The sequence below is a fragment of the Panulirus ornatus genome, chromosome 9 (assembly GCF_036320965.1).
Source record: "Panulirus ornatus isolate Po-2019 chromosome 9, ASM3632096v1, whole genome shotgun sequence".
In the NCBI taxonomy this organism is placed as follows: Eukaryota; Metazoa; Arthropoda; class Malacostraca; order Decapoda; family Palinuridae; genus Panulirus; species Panulirus ornatus.
In genome coordinates this window covers 50,986,104-51,001,948 of record NC_092232.1, presented here as the reverse complement: position 1 = coordinate 51,001,948, position 15,845 = coordinate 50,986,104, and the positions used below count along the sequence as shown (strand labels likewise).

General features: G+C 46.6%; 1 protein-coding gene across 1 annotated transcript in view; it reads right to left on the bottom strand.

Annotated features, from left to right (window-relative positions):
• LOC139750067 (lachesin-like) overlaps positions 1-15,845 on the bottom strand; it is a 305,867-nt gene that overhangs the window by 18,801 nt on the left and 271,221 nt on the right. Inside the window, exon 5 of the mRNA XM_071664402.1 lies at positions 13,456-13,584. Within this exon, the coding sequence (XP_071520503.1) occupies positions 13,456-13,584 (129 nt within the window). The remainder of the gene's footprint in view (positions 1-13,455; positions 13,585-15,845) is intronic.

Sequence of the window (15,845 nt, the reverse complement as noted above, 5' to 3'; positions counted from 1 at the left end):
ATAGCTATATCCCGCCCCCTCTCAGTATAGCTATATTATATCCCTCTCAGTATAGCTATATTCTTCCCCTCTCAGTATAGCTATATCCCGCCCCCTCTCAGTATAGCTATATTATATCCCTCTCAGTATAGCTATATTCTGCCCCTCTCAGTATAGCTATATCCTATCCCCTCTCAGTATAGCTATATCTTGCCTCTCTCAGTATAGCTATATCCTATCCCCTCTCAGTATAGCTATATCTTGCCTCCCTCAGTATAGCTATATCCTCCCCCCCTCTCAGTATAGCTATATCCTATCCCCTCTCAGTATAGCTATATCCTATCCCCTCTCAGTATAGCTATATCCTCCCCCCCTCTCAGTATAGCTATATCCTATCCCCTCTCAGTATAGCTATATCTTGCCTCTCTCAGTATAGCTATATCCTATCCCCTCTCAGTATAGCTATATCTTGCCTCCCTCAGTATAGCTATATCCTCCCCCCCTCTCAGTATAGCTATATCCTATCCCCTCTCAGTATAGCTATATCTTGCCTCTCTCAGTATAGCTATATCCTATCCCCTCTCAGTATAGCTATATCTTGCCTCCCTCAGTATAGCTATATCCTCCCCCCTCTCAGTATAGCTATATCCTATCCCCTCTCAGTATAGCTATATCTTGCCTCTCTCAGTATAGCTACATCCTCCCCCCCTCTCAGTATAGCTATATCCTCCCCCCCTCTCAGTATAGCTATATCTTGCCTCTCTCAGTATAGCTATATCCTATCCCCTCTCAGTATAGCTATATCCTCCCCCCCTCTCAGTATAGCTATATCCTATCCCCTCTCAGTATAGCTATATCCTCCCCCCCTCTCAGTATAGCTATATCCTATCCCCTCTCAGTATAGCTATATCCTATCCCCCTCTCAGTATAGCTATATCCTATCCCCCTCTCAGTATAGCTATATCCTATCCCCTCTCAGTATAGCTATATCCTCCCCCCCTCTCAGTATAGCTATATCCTATCCCCTCTCAGTATAGCTATATCCTATCCTCCTCTCAGTATAGCTATATCCTATCCCCCTCTCAGTATAGCTATATCCTATCCCCCTCTCAGTATAGCTATATCCTATCCCCTCTCAGTATAGCTATATCCTCCCCCCCTCTCAGTATAGCTATATCCTATCCCCTCTCAGTATAGCTATATCCTATCCCCCTCTCAGTATAGCTATATCCTCCCCCCCTCTCAGTATAGCTATATCCTATCCCCCTCTCAGTATAGCTATATCCTATCCCCTCTCAGTGTAGCTATATCCTCCCCCCCTCTCAGTATAGCTATATCCTATCCCCTCTCAGTATAGCTATATCCTATCCTCCTCTCAGTATAGCTATATCCTATCCTCCTCTCAGTATAGCTATATCCTATCCCCTCTCAGTATAGCTATATCCTCCCCCCCTCTCAGTATAGCTATATCCTATCCCCCTCTCAGTATAGCTATATCCTATCCCCCTCTCAGTATAGCTATATCCTATCCCCCTCTCAGTATAGCTATATCCTATCCCCCTCTCAGTATAGCTATATCCTATCCCCCTCTCAGTATAGCTATATCCTATCCCCCTCTCAGTATAGCTATATCCTATCCCCCTCTCAGTATAGCTATATCCTATCCCCCTCTCAGTATAGCTATATCCTATCCCCCTCTCAGTATAGCTATATCCTATCCCCCTCTCAGTATAGCTATATCCTATCCCCCTCTCAGTATAGCTATATCCTATCCCCCTCTCAGTATAGCTATATCCTGTCCCCCTCTCAGTATAGCTATATCCTATCCCCCTCTCAGTATAGCTATATCCTATCCCCCTCTCAGTATAGCTATATCCTATCCCCCTCTCAGTATAGCTATATCCTATCCCCCGTCCCCCTTCTCCCTCACAAGCTTTAAAGCAAAACCAGGGGGTTGGACCACTACCTAACACCCCACCCCTGGTGACCCGTACAACCTCGGCAGGGTAGTCAGCAATGAAAGCTGTTGGAGCACTGTTTAACACGATGTAAACATACGATAAAAGGGTTAATTATCAGCAAACACGCCTGCCCTCCACGCTGCCTGACCCTACAAATTAACTGTTGATTCGATGCGTGATAATTGCCCTGGGACGTTGTTGGAGTTTACGATCACATATTCAGAATCCATGCGCTAGGCTTATGAATTATCTCATTGGATAGACAGGGTTGTTAGATAGGCTTTAGGCATTGGCGCTGACGAATTGTACATCCCAGTCAACACTATGATCTACTACCTCCGGGGCCCCAAAATTTTTAAAGGATAGATATGTTTTATTTGTTCCGTATAGGATGGTAGTAATCAAAGGCATTGCTGTGCCCATTTTGGGGGGTTGGGGCCTGTGTGTGTGTGTGTGTGTGTGTGTGTGTGTGTGTTTGTGATTACTATTTGTGTTTACTATTTGTGTGTTTCATGGGAGAGAGTTTTACACTCGTTATGGCGTGTCTTTTAACCTTGTATATATGTACCGTTTCTTTAATGTATATATATATATATATATATATATATATATATATATATATATATATATATATATATATATATATACACACACTCACACATATATCAACCTAACACGGGTACTCATTTACTGGCTAGCATAGAGAGGGGGATGAACAGTTGGGTTGACTGTGGGCAGGGCCAACTGCCCCACAATGGTGCTGTTGTGGGAGGAGGTGGCTTAACGCTGGCCGCTGCAGCACCCAACTTAAGAGTGTGGGAGCTACAGACGAGAGACGGTGACCGGACCTCGCCCTCCCTCCAAGAGGCAGCCAGGCTAGGGACATGGACATGGGCGTTCCCAGCAAGAACTGAAGAGGAGGAGGAGGAGATCGCCTCACCGTGGATGACCCCCCTTGGGGAACGCCTGGATGGTGTCACGCTTGAAGTGTACCCTCAACATCCAGTGGTTCGAGAACATGATGGACGCACCATGCAGCTACCAAGGCATTAGCCCTAAAGACGTGTTTGAAACTGAGTGCAATCCAAGAGAAGGAGATTCTGGATGAAGTGTAGAACCTTGGGAGAGTGAAAGGACGAAAGAAGATTCTCCGATGATGCATAAAAAGACCGAACACAAGAAGATGTACAATTTTGTAAATACGTTATAGAAGGAAGTGAGCGAGAATGCGAAGAGGAGGAGGAGGAGGAGGAGGAGATGGAAATGAAACGCTTCATCCCAGAGAATATTATCAGGATGAAGGATTACTGGCGGGAGGAGGGATTGGAGAAGTACACACACACACACACACACACACACACACACACACACACGTCACTTACAAATGAATTATGGAAGGGGAAACCGCAAAACCATTGGAGAGAAACCTGATGGCGTGGGATTGGAGGAAATTTGACGTGCCATTCTACACTAGTCTCTCCTGGTCATTCTTCACATACACGAGTCTCGTTTCCAAGCTCATTTACTTCCATCACTCAGTTCTCATTCTCTTATTCGTCTTACAAATCTCCACCCTCGTCTCCCACAAGGCAAAGGGCAGGTATCCCACCAGCTAGCTGCCCCTGTGTCAACACATTCACAATCTAGTACATTACAGGTTTTTTGGCCGATCTAAGAAACTCGAACCGTTGACAAAGTATATATATATATGTGTGTGTGTGTGTGTGTGTGTGTGTGGCGGGGTGGCGGCAGGAATGGATGAATGCAGTATGTGTGAATAGGTACATGTGTGTATATATGTATATGTCTGTGTTTATATATATATTATTTTTTTATTATACTTTGTCGCTGTCTCCCGCGTTTGCGAGGTAGCGCAAGGAAACAGACGAAAGAAATGGCCCAACCCCCCCCCATACACATGTATATACATACGTCCACACACGCAAATATACATACCTACACAGCTTTCCATGGTTTACCCCAGACGCTTCACATGCCCTGCTTCAATCCACTGACAGCACGTCAACCCCGGTATACCACATCGCTCCAATTCACTCTATTCCTTGCCCTCCTTTCACCCTCCTGCATGTTCAGGCCCCGATCACACAAAATCTTTTTCACTCCATCTTTCCACCTCCAATTTATATATATATATATATATATATATATATATATATATATATATATATATATATATATATATACATATATATATATATATATATATATATATTGATGTATACGTTGAAGTGTATAGGTATGTATATGTGCGCGTGTGGCTGTTTATGTATATACATGTGTATGTGGGTGGGTTGGGCCATTCTTTCGTCTGTTTACTTGCGCTACCTCGCTAACGCGGGAGACAGCGAAAAGGTATAATGAATAAATAAATAATAGTATATATATATATATGTGTGTGTGTGTGTGTGTGTGTGTGTGTGTGTTTTGTCCCACTTCCTGCCCGTCATTTCTCGCATTCAAGCTTTAAGCGGATGATACCTGTGTTTTAATTGAGGAAATTTCACTGTGTATCTGGTCTTGATGTGGCGTTACTAAACCATCACAAGGTTGTAATGTTCGAGAACCCCCCCCAAAAAAACCTTTCTTACTTAGAATATTGGTTGAATTTTAAGCAACACAATTTTATTATTTCTTAATGTGATTTCTTTATTGTTCCAAGATGGTTTTGCTTCACCACATTTGCAATTCTCAGAAGGCGATTCCACTTGATATCAAATACGTTTTCGTCAAGAAATTGGTAAATGGAGCCTTAGCAACATTTGAGTCCAGACCTGTGTGCTTATCAAGACTTAAGTATAGAAAATACGCATTCATATCCTCTGGATCCTGAATCTGTAATGTTTGATGGATAGCATCTCGTCAAATATTGTTGAATGAAAAGTGTGTGATGTTAACTGGAAACGCTCAATCACAACTGACTAGCTAATTCGAGGTACTGTTCATAGAGGGGGAAATTCAGACTGGCTTAGGTATAGACGGGGCAAAAAACTTTCTTTACACTTTCAGGGTGATATAATGTGACATAAGGACGAAAGAATCTGAGAGCACACCAACCATTATAGTTAACGAGTGATCATTTTGAGACCTATCGTTCACTGGTGTGAAGATAGTTTTTGTGCTGTGTGTACATGTCGATGATTACTATGCAAACTACCTTGTGTAATGGTTTTAGATGAATATGCTTTGCATATGAGCTTGAAGGAGCACCACACGTATAGCCAAATATCATCAGTTCAAATCCTCAATGGAAACACCTAATCAACTGCATTCCCGCCATTGTCTGCTGACGCTAGAATACAGTGGCCATATTTCCCGTCATTTCTCGCTTCTTTATGGTTGTCTGTGAACGATACCATCTGGGGAAATGTTTTGATTTCCATGGTGGTCATTCCGACAACCTTTTAACCGAGGCAGCCATATCAATGGACGGGTCTGTGTGTGTGTGTGTGTGTGTGTGTGCTCGAGCTCGTGTGATGAGTCTTGGATGCGGGGAATCGCTTATGGTAGAATTATTGCATCGTCTCTCATCCAAGACGACACATAAACCACCTAATATGATAAGAAAAGTGATACATTAGGTCGTCCATCTGTCGACTCCGGCACCACGTCGATATAGCTTGCTCGACAATGAGTGGAGGGATGTTTGTTTACGATGGGTTAAAACTTGGGATGTTCTTTTTTTTGGTCTCATTTCCGGCAGGGTTAAACGGGGTTGGGATGGGTTGGAGGGGGTGTGGATTATGGATGTATCTGGCCCCACGTAGTCAGGAGAGGGTGGAGGGTGGGAGGGAGATGTCTATTGATACCACCGTCCTTTGGGCCAAGATGTTCATCCTTATTGTTGCTCTTGGGGAAGGTGTTAATGAGTTCCGGTTGGATACGACACAGTTCAGTGTTCCTTGTTCTCTGTGGTGATGGTTGTCTGTTCTCAGTGATCAGAAGTTAGTGTGTGTGTGTATGTGTGTGTGTGTTCTTCACATAATGTTGATGGAGGCCGTTTTGAAATATGTCTGACACAAGCAAGTTATAATTGATATGTTAATTGTCTTAGCATCAACAGTAATTGGTCTTATGAAGTTTAAGCAGTTCCTGGCCTTGTGCAATCATCTGATTATATCACAGTGTCTCTTGCTATCCAAGCACGTAATTATCCGTCGTTGTTATCTGTTCGTTAAGTCATTATAACCATTTGCCCTTTTCGTGGAAGTGTTACGTTCCTCTCCATAACACGAACTTCATATCTTCGTCTGGGTCTATACGTATGTTCTCATCCGCATCACAATTACGTGTACGTCATTCGTTCAGTCACCAATCAGTAGCCTCCATCTGCCCATACAACGCCTCGTCTTCGTGGCTTCTAAGTAAGACTTTATACCTTGTAAGTGTCTGGGAATATCATACTTATTTCCCAAGTATTTCGTCCCGCATTTTTATCCCCCTTGGTTCCCAATAGTAAATCCAGTTCGAGTCAACTTTTCTCAAACTCTTTGCATCGCACAGTCCTTTCTTTCCTCCGCGTGGTGTTGGTCTGTGTTCGCCAGTCTCTCTCTCTCTCTCTCTCTCTCTCTCTCTCTCTCTCTCTCTCTCTCTCTCTCTCTCTCTCTCTCTGCGCCTCCTTTTGTGTGACTGTGAGACAATCAGTTCGTTAAGGGCTTGTCTTCGGCTTCCAAATAATATCTGTTTGGTAAGCGCAGACCTCCCCTCACCTCACCTCACCTCACCTCACCTCACCTCGCCTCGCCTTCTCCCTCCCATCCCATCCTCCCCTCCAACGCTACCCTCTTCTGTTATCCGTAACGGGCAACGGTTTCTGTTGGTCGTAAGAAGCAGCCGTGGTGTCTGATACGTGTGTGTGTGTGTGTGATTCACTGTCTCTCCCGTTAAGTCGCGTCATGTGTTATGATTCATCCGAGGCAGCTCTCTGTGCTCCTAATGGGGTATGATTCAACACGCGAATGCATCTAATGCCTCCTCCAGACTCGTTGGGGTGGTTTCGAACGTGTGATTCAGGAGGCAAGTAAATCTGAAACCTCTTTCGGACTCGTTGGGGTGGTTTCGGACGTGTGATTCGCTAGACAAGTGAATCTGAAAACTCTCTCGGATTCGTTGGGTGGTTTCGAACGTGTGATTCGCAAGGCAAGTGAATGTATCATCTCTTCCGGATTCGTTGGGGTGGTTTCGGATGCGGGATTCGCGAGGCAAGTGAATCCGAAAACTCCTTCGGATTCGTTAGGTGTTTCGGAACAGTGAACCTTTTGTCTCGAGAGCATTTTCGAGCCCCAGTTCCCACTTAGCTCTGTGGATTCACTTATGTATCGTCACACGACCACTCAGATCCCCAAGGGTCAGGTCAGACGAGGTCAGACAAGGCCCCTGGGAGAGGTCAGAGGAAACTTTGAATTGATTCGTAAGTTTCGGAAATTTTTATTCCAAGATCTTTGGGCCTTCGAGGCGAAAGAATGAAATATTCGTCGGCCAGGCCAGAAGTCTGGACTTAAAGGGGATGAACCGCCAGCCCACGAACGGCCAAAGACAAAAAAACAAACAAATAAACAAATAAACAAAAGCAGAAACCTGGGTAAAGAGTTTAGATAATTATCATCATTTATCATCGGTATTTTCCACTGATGTAGATAAACTCATTGATAAAGATAAGCGAGTGTAAGGTCAGTGAGAGTTCCGGTGCAACCAGGCGACATAGAGCTATTGTCAGCGCGTGCTAGGCTGCATAAAGCTGTTACATCGCGTGCTAGGCTGCATAGAGCTGTTATCAGCGCGTGCTAGGCTGCATAGAGCTGTTATCAGCGCGTGCTAGGCTGCATAGAGCTGTTATCAGCGCGTGCTAGGTTGCATAGAGCTGTTATCAGCGCGTGCTAGGCTGCATAGAGCAGTTATCAGCGCGTGCTAGGCTGCATAGAGCTGTTATCAGCTCGTGCTAGGCTGTATAGAGCTGTTATCAGCTCGTGCTAGGCTGCATAGAAATGTTATCAGCGCGTGCTAGGCTGCATAGAGCTGTTGTCAGCGCGTGCTAGGCTGCATAGAACAGGTACATTACGTCTGAGGGAAGCTGCCACACAGTGTGTGTGTGTTTGTTTGTTTGCTTCTGCGTGTGTGTGTGTGTGTGTGTGTGTGTGTGTGTTTGGATGTGTTGAACAGTGAATTACAAGATGTTTATCTGGGACTAACACGGCCCTGGTGCAGGTTGGCCCACGCCTTTGATGGAGGGTACTGAGGAGGAGGAGGAGGAGGCAGAGACCTGCCTCTCGACAGATTGTAAACAATACAAAGGGCCTCCTCTATTGGCTGCAAGTAATTCTGCTCTTGCTTTAGCGTCCTGGGATTAATAGATCACTTCTTCCTCTAGTGTCCTAGGATTAATAGATCACTTCTTCCTTCTGTGTCCTGGGATTAATAGATCACTTCTTCCTTCTGTGTCCTGGGATTAATAGATCACTTCTTCCTTCGGTGTCCTGGGATTAATAGATCACTTCTTCCTTTAGTATCCTGGGATTAATAGATCACTTCTTCCTTTAGTATCCTAGGATTAACAGTCCTTTCTCCTCCTCCTCCTTTGGTTTCCCAGGATTAACACTCCTCCTCCTTTACTGTCCTAGGTTTCACAGTCCTTCTTCCTCCTTTGGTTTCCCAGGATGAGCAACCTCCTTCGCCCTGTACCCGACCTAGTGTCGCCACTCCCTTCGTCAACCACGTCTTCTTATATCTGATATTTCGGTGTGTGTGTGTGTGTGTGTGTGTGTGTGTGTGTGTGTGTGTGTGTTGGGGGGGGTAAGGTCCTAGCCTACGAAGTGGCCATATGTCTTACAATAACACGGTAACGTCTACGGATGGTCCACCTTAAACGTCAGAGTGCAACTTTTTATTTAGCCTTGTCTTGACCTTGCCTCACCTGGATCTTAAAACCCCCCGACGCAAGAGGAAATTCCCGGCCTCTTGAGATGTGTATTTGGAATCGGGAATGTACACGCGCAAGGCCTTGTTAAGAAGGTGGAGGTAACGTAGTACACTGTGGCATAATGTGCCCATGTGTCATGTGTGGGATCTGGTGGCCATCAGCGCCTGCATTCGTTGGTCGCAGAATGAGTTAGGGTAAATATCAGGGGTTAGGCTCATATCAGGGGGAGATATCAGGGGTTAGGTTCATATCAAAGTCCTATCACGGGACATATCAGAGGTTTAGGTTCTTACCACAGTCATATCAGGGGAAATATCAGGGGGTCAGGCTCTTATCACAGTCATATCAGGGGAAATATCAGGGGGTCAGGTTCTTATCACAGTCATATCAGAGGAAATATCAGGGGGTCAGGCTCTTATCACAGTCATATCAGGGGAAATATCAGGGGGTCAGGTTCTTATCACAGTCATATCAGGGGAAATATCAGGGGGTCAGGCTCTTATCACAGTCATATCAGGGGGTGGAGGGGGTGGTTCATATCGGAGGGGGTAATATCGACTCGGTCAGTGGAGGGCGACCCTGGTGCCGGCTGTTCCACTCGCCTCTCTCCACCTCCTCCACCCCCAATCATATCTTAAGGGGGGGTTGGAGGGAAGGGGAGGAAGGGGGAACTCCCCGTGCCAGTGATTGTGAGGGAGGGAGGGAGGGGGAAAGAGGAGGGAGGAGGCCATGAAGGAGGGTGTTACATCTTACAATCTCAGGAAACATCTTTTACCGAGGTCCTAAAACATAGTTTCATAAGGTGAGGTTAGAGGTTTATTTTTGTTGATATTCTTATCTGAAAGTCAGACACACACACACACACACACACACACACACACACACACACACACACACACACACACACGTATTCTTTCCTTCTTGATCCCAACTTACCGCGAATGCCAGGTAGCGCCAGAGCTGGCCTGGGTAATGCAACACAAACACAGCTCCCAATCCAGGCCCCCACGGACCTTATTCCATGGTTGACCCAGCACATTACACATGCCCTGGTTCGGTCCATTGACAGCACGTCGCCCCCCGTATACCACATCGCTTCAATTCAATCTATCCCATGCGTGCGAGTCTTTCACCCTCCTGCATATATATATATATATATATATATATATATATATATATATATATATATATATATATATATATATATATATACGTAAAACCATAAGGTAACTGAAAATATGAAGGGCCAAGTGTGCTTTCGTATGATTCCATCGTCAGGAGAGAGAGAGAGAGAGAGAGAGAGAGAGAGAGAGAGAGACAGAGAGAGAGACAGAGAGAGAGACAGAGAGCACCACAATACAATACACCAGTCACCACTGGGCGGGGCTGACCCATGAATTAAGAAACAGGTGAAGGGGTTAGGGCACAGGTCAACCTTAACCACCTCTCTCTCTCTCTCTCTCTCTCTCTCTCTCTCTCTCTCTCTCTCTCTCTCTCTCTCTGAAGATAGAAACTCAGGTTAAACCTATGCTGTGGGAGAACGTATTTATGATTTTTCTCACTTATAGATTTATCTGATTTATATAAACCAACGTTCTGATATATATATATATATATATATCAATAGCTCTATTATATGTGATTATGTTCTGTTAATCTTTTTATTCAGCCTACAGAGTGATACATAATTCTTCTGGCTGTTATTTTGTACCAAATAATTTCACAAAAAAAACCTCTGCTCTAAATTTGTGATGTTTACAGACCGAGATCTTTTCCACTGAACGAAATCCTTAGATATGAATGACGTCATGGCTTCAGCTGAAGGTAATTATGCATTTTTTTTCAGTTTATCTCGAGCATTTTTTTTTTAATCATTCATAGAACGAAGTGGTTTGAAGTGGTATGAAGACATTTGATCAGTATTTGGATTTATCAGTTCAGTTCGCACGTGAGTCATGATAGTACGGTCTGATTCGAATCTGGCGTTCGATCTCAGATCCGGGCGGAGAGCGCCCAGCCAGCCCTAGGTGTTCATCGTTCCTCTGGGTCACCAGCATCAGCTGGGGATTAGGGGTTGGGGTGATGGGGGGCAGGGGGTAAAGCAACACACACCCACAGCTGAGGTTATTGCCCTAACCAGCCAACAAACAGCGCGTGACCTCGTGCTGCAGTTGACCCCGGAGTTGACCCCGGGTGTGGCCAGGTCCGGTGTGGGGGTGGTCCATGGCCCCCACACCCTGACTGGGCCTGTGAGCGAGCGCTGAAGAATTGTGCGTCTCTGTAGATTGGCTTCGCGTCTCTCATAATACCAGTGGCCTGGTGCAAGAGCTGGCTCAGCAACTGCAGTGATTTCCTCGTTTCCACCGGATTTCACCGTTTCCACACCCACCCCCTCCCTCCCTCGTAGTGAGAATATCACTGCAGGTCAACAGGCCTCTCTCTAAGCTCCCCAAATCGACAGCCAAGAGCGGGGAGGGCATATTGGGAGAGCTCAGAGGGAGGGGGAGAGGAAGGGGGGAAAAATGGTGCCTGTAGAAGGCGAGAGAGAGAGAGAGAGAGAGAGAGAGAGAGAGAGAGAGAGAGAGAGAGAGAGAGAGAGAGAGAGGGTGGACGGGAAGTGGTGCCTCTGGAAGGAAGGAGAGAGAGAGAGAGAGAGAGAGAGAGAGAGAGAGAGAGAGAGAGAGAGAGAGAGAGAGGCCCGTTACAGAGGGAGAGATGAGGGAGCTTTTTATCCCTCAGATCTTCTTCCTCAGTGTAAGCGATGACTGAGCTCACTGATGACTGAGCTCATTGATGACTGAGCTCATTGATGACTGAGCTCACTGATGACTGAGCTCACTGATGACTGAGCTCACTGATGACTGAGCTCACTGAAGATTGCGCTCACTGGTGACTGAGCTTACTGATGACAGAGCTCACTGATGACAGAGCTCGCTGATGACTATGCTCACTGAAGATTGAGCTCACTTATGACTGAATTCACGGATGACTAAACTCTTTGATGACTCAGCTCACTGAAGATTGAGCTCACTGAACAGCTGGGTTGACTGTGGACCGACTGTCGCAACCGGGACTCGAACCTACGCACTCGACCCTGTTAATGGCAATGGTAAGAACAGACTGATAAAGACTTCGTCAACTGAACAGTGTTGAGCAGGTCTCACCTGCATTCCTCACAGTTTCCTCCGTCATTAATGCCAATGATTCGCTAATGCAACATTTCTACGTCCCCAGGTGTTCTCCAGGTGACAGGGGGTTTCTTCATGGCGTGAGTGGACTGGGGGGTTAACGTAGCTGGAAATGACTTGTACGGCAGTGTGAGTTGGTGGTTACACCGCAATATAATAGGTTGAACGCTTATATAATAGGTTGAACGCTTATATAATAGGTTGAACGCTTATATAATGGGTTGAACGCTTATATAATAGGTTGAACGCTTATATAATAGGTTGAACCCCTATATAATAGGTTGAACCCCTATATGTTAGGTTTGAACCCCTATATGATAGGTTGAACCCCATATATAATAGGTTGAACTATGTAATAGGTTGAACCCCCTATATGATAGATTGAACCCTTACATAATAGGGTGAACCCCCATATAATAGGTTGAACCCCTATATAATAGGTTGAACCCCTATATAATAGATTGAACCCCTATATAATAGGTTGAACCCCGATATAATAGGTTGAATCCCTGTATAATCGGTTGAACCCTATATAATAGGTTGAACCCCTATATAATAGGCTGAACTCACGCTGTGCTTTCATTAAGTTACTAAGTATGAATATCTTTGTGTGTGTGTGTGTGTGTGTGTGTGTGTGTGTGTGTGTGTGTGTGTGAACACCTATATTACTTCTCCGTTTCCCGCTTCAGCGAGGTAGAGGAAACGACGAGAGGGGGGGCCCGTCCGTCTCAGTCTGCAGACACCCACTCTCTTCCTGTCATGTGTAATGCACGGGACACCTGGGCGACGTCCACAGGCAGAGCAGCCACAGACCAGGATGACCTGTATATTGCATGAGACACACCCAGGACCCATGTTATTATGGGGCTCCTGCAGTGTCAAGGTTACGTTCTTAGACAGGAACAAGGAAGTGATGGACGCTTCCCGTTGGGTGACCAAGAGATTTTCCCGATCTGGTCTGGTTGTGTGTATCTTTTCGTCCATTGATGATGTTAGAACCTCGGCGAAGGTGGATTTAGACACACACACACACACACACACACACACACACACACATATATATAAATATATTGGAAAAGATTACAGTTGAGCACGTGAGCCAGTAAATTTCATTCTAATCCACGGAGACAATGAAACACGATAAGTTCCCAAGTGCACTTTCGTGCACTAATCACATCATCATCATCAGGGGAGACACAGGAGAGAGAGAGAGAGATAGAGATGACAAGTCAGCTGATATACAACGAAGAGACGTAGTTAGGGACGCCGTCTGGATTAACAATCGTGACGAAGAGAGAGAGAGAGAGAGAGAGAGAGAGAGAGAGAGAGAGAGAGAGAGAGAGAGAGAGAGTATCTTTGGACACTAGAGAGGGGGAGAGACAGACACACTTACAGGAGACGTTGACGATGATCCGCTTCATAACGGCTGGAGGCACTTCGTTCTTGGCAATGCACACGTACGCCCCCATCTGCTTCCGCCTCACCCGCGTCAGGTTCAGGGACGAGCCTTCCACCTCATCTACTGGAAAGAGGGAGGGAAGGAGGTACGTTAGCGGGACTCCCACTCCAGAGTTGGAGGAGGAGGAGGAGGAGGAGGAGGTCGTGGTGGTGTCTGCAGGTGTGGGAAGGAGGTACGTTAGCGGGACTCCCACTCCAGAGTTGGAGGAGGAGGAGGAGGAGGAGGAGGAGGTCGTGGTGGTGTCTGCAGGTGTGGGAAGGAGGTACGTTAGCGGGACTCCCACTCCAGAGTTGGAGGAGGAGGAGGAGGAGGTCGTGGTGGTGGTGGTGTCTGCGGGTGTTGGGGGGTCTAGTGGATGACCAGACTCGCGGATCTCAATGACCAGGTACCAGGTAGCCAGACCTCGGTGACCAGGTACCAGGTAGCCAGACCTCGGTGACCAGGTACCAGGTATCCAGACCTGTGACCAGGTACCAAGTAGCCAGACCAGGTACCAGGCGTCCAAGATCTCAGACACCAGGTACCAGCTTCTATACCAGTGACCAGGTACCAGGCACCCAGACTTATAGGAGGTCATCATGTCTTCATGTTCTTCATAATGGGTCAGGAGAGGCAGGGGGGAGGGGGGGGGGGGCTGACGCCCCTCTGTTAACGACCAGTTCGCACTGATGGCTGGGTGAGCCTGCAGGCAGGAAGGGTTCTCCTCCGACCACCAAAATGCAATTCTGGGTGACTGGTAGTTGATCTGGGTGACTGGTAGTTGATTTGGGTGACTGGTAGTTGATCTGGGTGACTGGTAGTTGACTGGTAGTTGATCTGGGTGACTGGTAGTTGATCTGGGTGACTGGTAGTTGATCTGGGTGACTGGTAGTTGATCTGGGTGACTGGTAGTTGATCTGGGTGACTGGTAGTTGATCTGGGTGACTGGTAGTTGATTTGGGTGACTGGCTATTGATCTGGGTGACTGGCCATTGATCTGGGTAACTGGCTATTGATCTGTGTAACTGGCTATTGATCTGGGTGACGGGTAATTAGTCAAGGTGTCTAGTAAAGTGTCTGGGCACCTGGTGATTGCTCTGGTTGCCAGATAATCAGCGTAGGTGCTTGTGATCAGTCCTTCTGTGCCGGGTAATAGCTCTGGGCGCTCGGTAATTGGCACAAGGTACCTGGTAGTTGGTCCAGGTGCCTAGGAAGTGGCCTGAGGACCTTGGTAAAAAAAAAAAAAAAAAAAGGTCCCAGTGCCCTGTAATTGCCCCCAGGTGCCAAGTCAATCGAGTGGGTAGTCACGACATAACGCGTGGAGTCGGTGGCAGATACACCTCAACTTGCTTCCAATCACGGAACTCTTGGTACCTGTTGGAGGCCCGGGGACACAAGAGACTTTGGCCGGAGCAGCGATTCTGCATCGTGTCAAGCTCCCCCCAAACCCACCCACCCACCCACCCACCCACTCCTCGACAGCATTTATTTACCAAAGCACATCGGCTTTGGGCCATGTACGTCGTCTCGTTCAGATCTAATTGAGAGAGACTTGTAGGACATTAATGAGGAGGAGTCGACGCTTCTAAAGTTTCCCCGGCCATTGTATTCATGAGGGAAATTTTCATCTTTTGTTGATATAATTTACTGCTGAATAATCTCCATTATTTTTTTTGTTTTGGTTTTTGTTTAGATGTAAATGAAGAGTAAGGAAATTATCGTCCCTTACGTCTGTTGTGGACATCCAAGATGCGTGTCGTTGGAGATCGGGGGTCATGGGGACAGTTGTAAACCCTTCTTCCGTGAACAGTTTAGCTTACAGCTTGTTATGATTGTTAGTTTCTCTCTCTCTCTCTCTCTCTCTCTCTCTCTCTCTCTCTCTCTCTCTCTCTCTCTCTCTCTCTCTCTCTTCCCCGTAGCCTTAGCGATCGTGGCGTCGCGGGGGGGGGTAATCAGCGAGCGGTGGGGGAAGGGGGGTGGAAAAGGTGGTGGGTAGCTGGCGGTCAGTGAAGGAGAGAGAGAGAGAGAGAGAGAGAGAGAGAGAGAGAGAGAGAGAGAGAGAAGAGAAGAGAAGAGAGGCGGCTTTGGCTGCCTCGTTCGATTGCGTGGTAATGATTGGTGCTTCACGACATCGTGTGGGTAGTTTGAGAAGCACCACACACACTTGTTTGATTGGCTGTGCTCGACGCGTCGGTGGAGGTGACACATTCTGGAGTGTGTTCTGATTAAATGGATTCGTGTCGATAGCTTCCGGGTCGGTGTGTGGCGCACCCTATATGCTCATCGTGTGAGCGGGAGCGCAAAAAGAGATAAAAAACACAGGGGGTTGCAGGGGTCCACAAAGG